The sequence below is a fragment of the Gossypium hirsutum genome, chromosome D01, assembly GCF_007990345.1.
Source record: "Gossypium hirsutum isolate 1008001.06 chromosome D01, Gossypium_hirsutum_v2.1, whole genome shotgun sequence".
Classification (NCBI taxonomy): domain Eukaryota; kingdom Viridiplantae; phylum Streptophyta; class Magnoliopsida; order Malvales; family Malvaceae; genus Gossypium; species Gossypium hirsutum.
Window position 1 is genome coordinate 27786556 of NC_053437.1, and position 12000 is coordinate 27798555.

Genomic DNA, 12000 nt, shown 5'->3' on the forward strand with positions numbered 1-12000 from the left:
GATCATATCAGATTAGCCATGAAGTCACATACACGGTTATAAATCAGAATCAGTAACAATCAGCCTAACATAATCAGATATCACATATTCTTAATCAATAAAGTAACACAGAGGCATATCAACAAACTTAACAGAATACATATCGTACCTGGATAACTCGTACACATTAGACAATCGTACATTACATTCTAACAGATCCTATTCATTTAGGTTCTAACATAGCAGACATATGTATAGATCACAAGTAATTCATCATCAGATCATCAGATATCAAGTTATATAGCCTAATTTAGATCATACAGGCCCTACAGTAAGCCTGCCTTCGTCTCAAACAACACTCGTGGCGCAAGGGAAAAGTTCCAAATATTGTTTTACACACTCGTGTGGTTTCACACGGATTGTAGAACTAGCCCGTGTGACTCCATACGATCTAGCACACACCCGTGTACTTGCCCGTGTGTCCCACACGGCCTGACACACACCCGTGTCACTTGCCTGTGTGCTCCTAATTCGTAAACAGTTAGTTACATGGCCTGGACACACACCCATGTCACTGGCTCATGTGCACATTGCACAATTCATAACCACACACAGTCTAGGCACACACCTATGTGCCTAACCTGTGTCCCTCTAATTTTTGTGAACAACAAGTTACACGGCCTACCATACGACTTGACACACGACCGTGTGGCATCGATAGTCCCGTTTTTCAACGACTAAGATTCGAAGAAGAAGGGGTTTCTAATACCCATCTGATACAAATTTGATGTAGAAGCAACAAGGATCAATTCTCGTCCCTAAATGACAAGTAGTTGCCTAACAAATGATTAATTCACAATCAAATAGCTAAAAACTAACATTCCAAAATCTCAGTTACGTTGAAGAACTTTCGACACCAAAACTCTAAATCAAACTTACTGACCAATGAATTAAACTAGAAGGAGAAGTCAGACCCTATACAGAATCAGTGTAACGTAACATAAAAAAAAGGAAGTTCACTTGAAAAGAAGAAACCAAAATGAAGAAACTAAAGAACGGAAAAGAATGACAGAAAAACGTCGCATAAAAAGAAAGAACAAAATGTGAAATAAAACACACCAGAGCTTTTTTGAAAGGTTTTAAATAACCAACTGAAACTAACTACCATACAACGAAATTCAAAAATAAAACATTCCTCTATTGCTTTCGCTGGGATTTGAACACAAGATCAAGGATTATACAGAAGCTTAACCATTGAACCACCAGGCTCATTCTTGACATCAATTGCCTGAATTTAACTTACAATCCAAACGTTCAAAGGTAAAGGTTTAAGCAAAATAAAAAAATTTCTAAAAATAGGATTCGAACCCAAAACACTTGACCACTAAACCACACCAATTTACTTGTTAAAACTCTCTAAGATCTAAACTCATAAACGAGAGACGACCATTCCTGGTTTCGAAACCCAATTTCTTCTAACTCGAGTTTTAGGATGTTATAGAAGTTTTGTTAACATGCATATGAATTTAAATACTATGATCTTGCTATGTGAATTACTAGCTTATTGGTGGTCTTGTGGAACTGTATACGAACATATGAAAGGATGCCAAGAATAGGTTATGTCATGCCTTCTGTTTCAAACACTTAAACTGTTAAATCATTAAGTTGAGTTAAGTTTCTTATGAACTTACTAAGTTTACCTAAAGCTTTCTCTATTTCATTTTCTATTTTTTGTAGTTGACATTTTTGTGGAACTTAGCGATTGGATCACTCCAGGGCCCATGCTATCCAGCGTCAATCTTGGTAGACTTTTAAATCGTTCCTAAAGAATTTTATGACATGTATATAGGTTTTGATATGAATGAGTGCCTATGTTGAATAATGATGGAAATGGCCTTATGCAATGGTTGTTTTGAATGTATATATGTTATGTTTATAAACAAATTGATGTCAAGGAAGTAAGTTATACTTGAAGTACTTGAATGGTTGATAATTTTAAAGGTAGATTGAATGAATCAATATGGATTAGGTTTAAGTATATTTTGCATGATTTCTGAAGACTTAACATAAAGATAAGAGATGTTGAATTATATTTTATTTGTAGGTAATGTGGTTGAATAATTAACATGTTGAATGTCAATTGGTTAATATGTAAATCGTGGTTTGATCGATGGATGAAATAGGTACTTTTATATTATTTGAATGATATTTTATATAGGTTTATTTGTGTTTAAATTGTCTATTGAAGGGAAACTTGAATTGAACATGTAAAGTGTTTTCAAACTTGTGATTTTTGATTATTTAGGTAAAAGTATCGACACCAAGGACCAAGGTATCAATACTTTACCAAATGAACAGTTTTTTCCAAATTTGGCAGAATGCCAAAATGGTATCCATATAGATTTTTGTATCGATACCTGCCATAAAAATATCAATACTTATTTCTTTGGTATCGATACTCAGTCCCAAGTTTTGAAAATTTTCAGATTGATCCTTATTCATGCTCAAATAAGATAAACTATGATTGTTTGATCGATTTAATCTTATAGATGTATCAAATTATTATTATGTGTACAATTGGTATAAATTGTTGTGATTAAATGGCCTAATTTACATAATTATTTCATTATTAGTGGTAACAACCTGTAACTCAAGTTCGACGACCAGACCGGGCGAGGGGCGTTACAAGGACAACGACCTACCCAATTTGAAAACATTCCTATGTATATTGTGGAGATGGAAACATGTTCAAAAATTGCCCATCAAGCCTAGAGTCCATTTACTATATGGGTAATCAAAATCAGAGCAGAAGTAGGCCAGGACCACAATCCAACTTTTATAATCTTTCATGGCGAAACCACCCAAATTTTTCATGGAGTAACCAATGAGCCAGTCCTAGCAATAGTTACATGCAATCCAAATCGAATCAACCACTAGGATTGACCCAACAAGTTCAAAAACCACCACAAGTAGAATCTTTCAATAGTTTGGAGAACTTGTTGAAAGCATACATGGTGAAGAATGATGCAATGATCCAAGGCCAAGTAGCAATGTTGAAAAACTTGGAGAATCAAGTGGGTCATTTAGCCAATGAACTTCGAAGTAGACCCTAAGGAGCTTTGCCCAGTGACTCAAAAAACCCGAAACGTTCAGGCAAAGAGCATTGCAAAGCGGTCACTCTACGAAGTGAAAAGACATTGGAGCCCAAAAGTGTCGAGATTAAAGATGAGCCTGTTGATGCTCAAGACAAAGAGAAAGTTCAACCAAGTGTTGAAACTCCCATTTCATAGAAGTTGAATTCTAAAAAATTTGATGAGGGAAACCTTAAACCAGTCAATTCTGATAATCTAACAACTTTTTTAGATGAAAAAAAGTGTCGTAGAAGAATTGTCCAGCAAAAGTTAAGACTCCACCACCCCCTTATCCTTAAAGACTCCAATAACAAACGTAGGAGGTCTAATTTAGAAAGTTTTTAGACGTACTTAAGAAATTTCGTATCAATATTTCATTGGAAGAAGTTCTTGAGCAGAGGCCAAACTACGTAAATTTTATTAAAGACATCCTTTCCAAAAAGAAAAGACTTAGAGAATTTGAGACAATAGTTTTGATGAAAGAGTACGGTGTATTCTTGCAGAACAAGCTACCCCCAAAAATGAAATATCTGGGATATTTTACCATACCCTACAATATTAGAGAATCCTTCTGTGGTAAATCAATGACTGATATTGGAGCGAGCATCAACTTGATGCCCATGTCCGTATTCAGGAAATTGGGAATTGGTGAAGTTAGTCCAAGAACGGTTACACTTCAAGTGCTAGATAGGTTCTTAGCACATGTAACACCCATAACCGTTGCCATCGCTGGAATAGGGTTACAGAGTATTACCGTACAATTCAGAACATTCTATAACAATAACATTCAATTCATCAAATTAATTAACAATATTCATATATGATTTAAAATGAAGCAAGACATACATTCACGGGTCTTAAATTAAACTTATGAGGCCTTAAAAATAGTTTAGAAGCAATTAAGGACCAATTCGGAACAAAATAAGAAATTTCAGTTAAAAATGAAAAATTTTCCAAAACAAGGGTCACATGACCATGTGTCCAGGTCGTGTGGCAAAGCCCAAACCGTGTGGCTCTAGATAGGACCATGTGGTTATCCCACACGTCTATGTGCATGGGCCATGTAACTCTCTGACTTGGGTCACACAGCCGAGTCGCAGGCTATGTGCCCACCCATGTGAACCTTGTACCTAACACGCTAGGGGCACACGCTCATGTGTGACACACGGTCGTGTTACAGCCCGTGTCTCAGGCCATGTGTACCCAAAAGTGACCAAAATTATACTTATATATCATCCAATTACATAGGTACCTAAACTAGTTCATAACACATGATCACAATACTATAACCACCCCTAAAAGCAACCAAAACATACCAATTTCAACCACCTAAGATCAAACCAATGTACCATACAGGAAGATATAAAATAATGCTCATACCCAAACATTATCATTTCATATCACCTACAAGTCATAACATACACACCAACTAATATATCTCAATCTCATCATGTCGTACTTAAACATGATACTTACCATTCCTTGGACAAACACTCATGCTCAACTTTGAGTTTAACAAGCATACCATATAATGTTACCATTCCACAACATCAAACATACCAAAACACCACACATAGCTAGGAAACATTAGAAACATAATCATTTGCCTTATTACATGCCATACAACCAAAATGTTTACAAAATCTACAAAAGAGTCCTCGGGATAATGCGATTTTGTAATTTGATCTGATCTCCCCTCCACAAATATAATCTACAAGAAAAGGACAAGACACGAGTAAGCTTACAGAAGTTTAGTAAGTTCGTTGGCTAAACGATAATCTTACTAGATTAAACATAATAAAACAATGTATATGATTCAAGAACTAAGTTCCTGACAATCACAGCTCACAACAAGTGAGTATTGCACTATACAATAATTCAAATCATACTCTATTTTACTATTATTTCAACTTTCCAAAAACACTTATACTTAGAGATAGTTTACATCATCAAAATGCCATATGATAAATGATAGTAACCAAGTCATAGTTTCTAACAATATCTCATCTCAAGTAGTCGAAAGCGTAACACTCATTCGATTTAACATTTATAACTTTAACCGGCTCACGATACTGCTCACACAAGCTGCAGAGGCTACGCAACACATGCAGGATCTCAAGCCATCACTACAATCTGTATCACCGGTACATAGCCTAAGGCCTGCTATTTCAGCATACCATGTACTCACCATACTCATTTATTATTCCTTCTTTAAACATTTAATGGATAAATACAAAATTAGATCAAATTCTGCTAAATGATCACCGGCTCAAAGCCTACTAAACAAATCACTAGCCTAAGGCCTGCTATTTCAGCATACCATGTACTCACCATACTCATTTATTATTCCTTCTTTAAACATTTAATGGATAAATACAAAATTAGATCAAATTCTAATAAATCAGGTAATATGTAAGAAATCGTTATAAACATAAAAAAAGTACAAACTTATCGGATTGATTTGCAGCAACAACAAAAGTATAAGGACTACTTAGCTACTTTGTCCTTTCCTCAGTTATCAACACGTTCTTGATCTAATATAATAATTTCATTCAATTAACTAAATCAATAGCAAAATTAAATCATTTTACGCAATTAAGTCCTTTTTAACATTTTACAAAATTGTCCTCAACATTTCACTTTTACTCAATTTAGTCCCAAAGCCCCATACATGCAAAATAACCATTTTTCCTTTTTAACTCACGTTGACCAAACCTATTAGGCCCTCTCTACAGCTCTTATTTGTTGTTAATTCACATCAAATCCTCATAGTTTTTCACTTTTAACAGTTTAGTCCTTTAACATTAAAATTGTCAAAAACACTTTACCAAATAGTCCTATCTAACAACCAAGCTTAATAATCTAACATGAAACTTCAAAAACAACTCAAACTCTTCAATGACACAATCCACAACATTTGAGAATTTTATAAATTAGTCCTCGAGTTAGGTAGATTAAGCTAATACAAATTCAAAAACATAAAAATCACTAAAAACAGACGAGATTTCACTTACCTATCAAGGATTGAAGTTCAATCGAATATCCAAGTCTCATTTTAGGGTTTCAATTCTAAATTATTGAGGAAAAAGATGAAAATCATTTTTATCAAGTTGATTTTTATCATATTATCTTTTACTTATTCAATTACATTTCTACCCTTAATTATAACATCAACTTTTAACATTTACATCTCTAGAACATTCCACCACTTTAATTGATGGTCTAATTACCCCATTAGTCCACTACCACTTAATTCAATTTCTATTTAATACCTTTTTACATTAAGGACCAACATTTATGACTTTTATGATTTAGTCCTTTTTATTTAATTAACTATTTAAAAAATAACATTTCATAACCAAATTTTAGTACGACGCTAATGGCCTTGTAAATATTAAATAATTAATATTTACAAGCCAACACATTGGAGTCATGGTCTCGAAACCATTGTTTTCGATACCACTGAAAAATGGGTTGTTACAATACATCCAAAAGGAAAAATCGATGATGTATTGGTACATATAGATAAATTTATTTTTCCTAATAACTTTATTATCTTAGATTTTGAAGCAAATAAAGAATTACCAATCATCTTAGGATGACCTTTCTTGGAGACCGAAAGGACTTTAATTGTTGTGAAGAAGGATGAACTCACCATTCGAGTTCAAGATGATCAAGTGATTTGCCATAATTTGATATACCAAATTAGACTTCCCCGATATACTTAAGAAGCTTATTCTCAAGAAAATTAGCATTTTTTTACAGTTTTTGAAACTTTTAGATTTTAAGTTAATAAGTGTAAATGCCTCGTTTTTGCTCATTTTGAGAACCAATTTGGCCAATAGTGCCATTAGGGGTCCTAACATGTGGTTGAGTGTTGTAAGGACGTGTTGGAAGTTGAAATGAGTAAAAACGAAACAAAAGGAGAATGTATCATGATATCCAAACCTTGGAATCGCGATACCTCCAATAGACTTGAAGATTGGAGACCGCCTTTCAATAGTATCGTGATATCCACTTTAGGTATCTCAATAACCACCCTCTAAGAAAACCCCAAAGTTTAAAACTAACCGGGGAATTGTGATATCCTTTTCTTGGTATCGCGATACCGATATCGTGTGGAGGACAAAATTGGACAAAAAGGAAGTCTTTGTTCTCCTGACACACCAATCACACAAGGGCTGTGTAGGGGCAATTTTGGTAACAAAAATTCATTAGCCTAAAACAACCAATTTTGGCTGAGGAGAGAAGAGACACACATTAGCTTAGTTTTAGTCTTAGTTTCTCTAGGTGTTCTCTTAGTTTTTCTATAACTTCTTCTAAGGTTTTTATTTTTCTCTTCTCCTTTCTTAGTTTTAGAGTTTATTTTACTACACTTCCTTCCCGTCCTTAATGTTCTTTTAGTTAGTTAAGTTAGTTATCATTATAGCCTAGGTTTATTTGCACTTTCAGTCTCTATACTTTGGTTGTAATGACATTTCTAGCTTTAGTTTGATGTATTTTAGTTTCTTTTACTTTAAATCTTTTAAAGTTTGTTCCTTTTATGTTTATTGCTTTAAATTTTCTAATTGAATGCTTTTCGTTTCATGTTCTTTAAGCTTTCTTGGATAAAAATATCAACTTTTATCTTTTTCTTAAGCTTTACTTTAATGGCTTCTTTACTTTTCATTTCCATGGTTATTAGTTGTATTTTCAGCATGAGTAGTTAAACTTTTAAGGGGGTTGGTTGATGGAGATGCGGTGAGCTGAGTTTTGGATGAATCACCAAATCTAATAAATTGGATTAATTTGAATGAAAATAAAAATAGGATTGACACCCTTAAGGGAACATCTAAACGAGTGACACCAAGAGGTAATCTTGTTGTGTACTAATTCATTAGTCTCGGATTACTCGGTGAGATTAAAAGATAAACAGGAATAATTTGTCTAATTTGGTAAAATTGAGATCGAGAGATAAAATTGAACCACTTTAGTAATTTAGCAATTTAAGTCTCTCATTCAAAGATTGAAGAACCACATCGAAGCTAATCGACCACCATTAGTCCTTTATTGGTTAATTTCTTAGTCCTTTACTCTTTACTATTTGGTCCCTAGAGTAGCGTATTTAATTTCCTTACAACATTTTCTTGTTATGATTTTCCGTACTATAAAATCGTATCAGTAGCCACTTGGACTCTAAAGTTTATGTTATTTATTACTCAATCGATGTCTCCTTTGGGTTCGATCCCTGGAATTAGAGGTGATCATGGGCCGAGCCGGGCCGGGTTTAGGCCGGGCCCAAGAAAAATTTTGGCCTGCTTCTTAGGCCCGGGCCCAGCCTGGCCCGAAATATAGGCCTAAAATTTTGTCCAGGCCCAACTCAGGAAAATTTTCCTAATCTCGAGCCCGGCCCGGTCCGGCCCCTTTTTTTAAGTAAATTAACTCATGCAAAACAAAATCAACTTAATTAAACAACAGATTTGACTCCTGAAATTAAATGAAAGAAAGAACATAAAAAAAAGCTCAAAATTGAACTAATAAAAAGTACTTAAATTCTAATGCAATTAAGTATCCACAACTGATTTTGAACTTTTAAACTCAAACAACTTGAGCCTTCAAGCAATTCTAGATGATATATTTAGTTGCATAACTCGCAATCACATGAATATCAAGTGACCGTCTCAATGCCATGTTAAACTAACATCATCAAATTAGATTGATTAGCACTATCGCATGTTTTAAATAGCTCATGTGCTTAATTCAAAGTCAACAACTAAGTGAAACTTATAATAGCATCAAAATTCAAGAACCATTTTAAATTTAAGGAATGAAAGGATCTGCAAACTTATTTATTTAAATGAAGCCCAATTAAAATGTTAGCGAACACACACATACAGAGTGTAAATTTTAAATGCTGCCCATTCTATTTAGCCAATGAAGAGAAATTTTAAATGCAGTCAATCGCTCATAACGTGCACGATCATCTAAAACCTACATAAGAAAACAAATTTTTAATAAAAGCATTTATATATATACAAAATAAGTTAATATGAAAGACAGTTTAACAGGTTAAATAAAATCAGACCTCAACTATCTGCATAACATCATGGTTAGCAGCTAAATCTTTTGAGCCAATCACAACCTAAAAACAAATTTATTACTTTCTCAAATATATAGGAAACTATGACAACACCATCAAGCATTCAGATAATTACCTTAACAGGATTAGGGGCCATGTACTCTTGAGCTAACCGATGAACCCCTGCAGGCCATGTAGCACTGAATATTACCATCTGACGAGCTGCAAAGGTTAAAAGCAGCATGAGGATTTCCAACCTAATTGCTCATGCATTATTCTACCAAGATATAGAACAATATTTTTTAGCTTGATTGAACCTTAAGTTATCAATGGTTACTGGCGTTTACTCATAAGCATCAGTAAAAGCTTTAATCTAAGCATCTTCTAGAAGTTTAAAATTCCAATGTACTAACAACGAGACATACCAGAACATGTCTTTCCCAATATAAAGCGAACATCCTCTTCAAATCCCATGTCAAGCATTTGATCAGCTTCATCTAGAACCTAGAGAAAATCAAACCACTTTTTTCCTTCGTACATACATAATCCATCTATTCAAGAAATTGGTTATATAAAAGATGTATCAAGCATTAACAAACAGCTCAAATAGAAGCAATTTAAACATGAATAGAACTACAGTAAAGAAAAGGAATCATTCTTTCACTTAATATTCTTCATGGGAAATTAAAAAAAAACGAAGCGAAAAATCCCATATATCATAGCTTTTTTTACACTTCCACAACATCCAAACGAAATAGGAAATTGAAGTGCCAAAAGAGAAAAAAAACTTTAATAATTCTCTTTTGCACAAATTTTAGAAGATTTGAGAAAGATACAATTTTAAAAAATAAATTAACAAATGAAAGTTTATGGATAAATTCCCTATACCTCTAAAAAGGAAACAGCATAAATTTTAATTTGAAAAAGAAAGCAAAACTACAACAACTAGGGTTTATCGACAATCAAAATTTTACCTTAAATAGAGGTGACTGAAATTCTGTATAGCAAAAAGCTGTTTGATTTACGTTTCTTTCTGTATAACAAATCTCAGCGTATGTATGTGTGTTTGGAAACAGAGAGAACAACAAATCAAAGAAAAGGAAAATGAAAATCTAGCAGCATTGAAAATTAAAAAAAATACTAAATTAATGTTTTGAGTTGCGACTTGCGGTTCAAAAATTATTCAAGAACTGAAGATTTACAAATACAGAAGCACTGTAAAAGAGAGGAAAAAAATATAACTAAATGTCTAATGAGAATTGAATCGAATAAACTAGGGTTAACACTGTTAATATACCTTTGAAATTCAAAGGTAGAAAACGTAGACCTCTCTAACCTCTAATTCTGGAAATGGGTGGAGTCGTGGAGGACCGAAGGTGGATCAATAGAGGTGGATTGGTGGAGGTGAAGGTTGATTTTTGAATTGGGAAAAAAGGGAGGAGGACCGTAGAAGAGGGGAAATGGGAAATGGGAAATGGGAAAATGGGTTAATGGGAAATGTATTTTAAAAATAAAAATATATATTTATTATATTCGGGCCGAGCTGACCTCGGGACAAAAATATTTTGCTTGAGGCCCGGCTTGTTTTCTAAACGGGCCTCATTTTTTGCCCAAACCCATATTTCGGGCCTATATTTTTACCCGAACCCTCCTATATTTTGGGCGAGCCATCGGGCCGAGTTGGGCCGCCAAACCCATGATCACCTCTACTTGGAATACTCTAGTGTTTCATTGTAACACTAAGAATATTACAAATGACATCTATGCTTGTAGTTCAAATTGCTATTCGAAAAAATAGTTTTCCAAAATCATTTTTTTAATGCGCACGAACAGTCATCAAGTAACGTTTAACATATTTAAATCTATGAGGTTTCCTGATGCAGTTGAGAAGTGTTCCACAATGTCTAAGTTAGAAGCTTTAGCTACAGAATGGGAACTCAATTCTGTAGAGGACCCATTGGAGCGAGTCTTAGTGTTTGACTCACCAAGTGATAAACAAATAGAGGAATACTTAGCTTTGTCAGAGGCTAATTCAAAGGGATTTGTTCGACAATCCCTATTTGAATCTTTGGAGTTAGCATCCCGTGATCATGTTCAACCAAAGTCATCGACCAAAGAACCACCTAAATTGAATCTTAAGATACTTCTTTCTTGTTTAAAACACGTTTATTTAGGTTACTCTTCTACTCTGCCTGTAATAGTTTTAGGTTACTCTTCTACACTCCTGTAATAGTTTCAGCTGAGCTAATCGAGGATCAAGAGAAGAAACTGATTGACGTGCTGAAGAAATTTTAAAAGGCAATTGGATGGACCGTAACTGACATCCAATGAATTAGCCCAACTTTGTGTTTGCACAAGATCATATTAGAAGATGGCGAGAGAGGAACAATTAAAGGACAAAGAAGGTTGAACCCAATTATGAAGGAGGTGGTCAAAAAGGAAATTATAAAATGGTTAGATGAAGGTATCATTTACCCCATCTCGAATAGTTCATGCGTAATTCTGGTCCAGTGCGTGCCAAAATAAGGAGACATTAAGGTTATGGAGAATGAGAATAATGAATTGATACTGACTAGAACGGTTACAGGATGGAGATTTTCTGTGGACTATCCAAAGTTGAACAAGGAAACTTGGAAATACCATATTTCGTTGTTGTTCTTAGACCAAATGCTAGATAGACTTGCAGGGCAAGATAATTATTGTTTCCTAGACAGATATTCGGGTTACAACCAAATCACAGTAGCCCCGAAAGATCAACACAAAACAACATTCACCTGCTTGTACGATATGTTTGCTTTTAGGCTTATGCCTTTTGATTTGTGTAATGCACTT

At 34.2% G+C, this 12000-nt stretch overlaps 1 protein-coding gene across 17 annotated transcripts; it reads right to left on the minus strand.

Moving 5' to 3' along the window:
* Positions 1 to 4365: 4365 nt before the first annotated feature.
* On the minus strand, positions 4366 to 10667 carry LOC107921087 (DEAD-box ATP-dependent RNA helicase 5). 17 transcript variants are annotated; one of them, XR_005909015.1, is made up of 6 exons: positions 10505 to 10667; positions 10143 to 10201; positions 9594 to 9665; positions 9305 to 9390; positions 9175 to 9231; positions 8909 to 9080 (listed from the first exon to the last, which is right to left on the minus strand). XR_005909015.1 is itself a non-coding variant. In XM_041086500.1 (6 exons), exons 3-6 carry the CDS (start codon positions 9649 to 9651, stop codon positions 8997 to 8999), a joined length of 285 nt encoding a protein of 94 aa, XP_040942434.1. In that variant the 5' UTR covers positions 9652 to 9665; positions 10143 to 10201; positions 10466 to 10667; the 3' UTR covers positions 8909 to 8996. The 17 variants fall into 17 exon arrangements, 14 of the variants coding, with proteins under 14 accessions (XP_040942427.1, XP_040942428.1, XP_016706440.1 ...); XR_005909014.1 differs by having other exon boundaries at positions 9594 to 9672; XR_005909013.1 differs by having other exon boundaries at positions 9594 to 9719.
* Positions 10668 to 12000: the final 1333 nt, after the last annotated feature.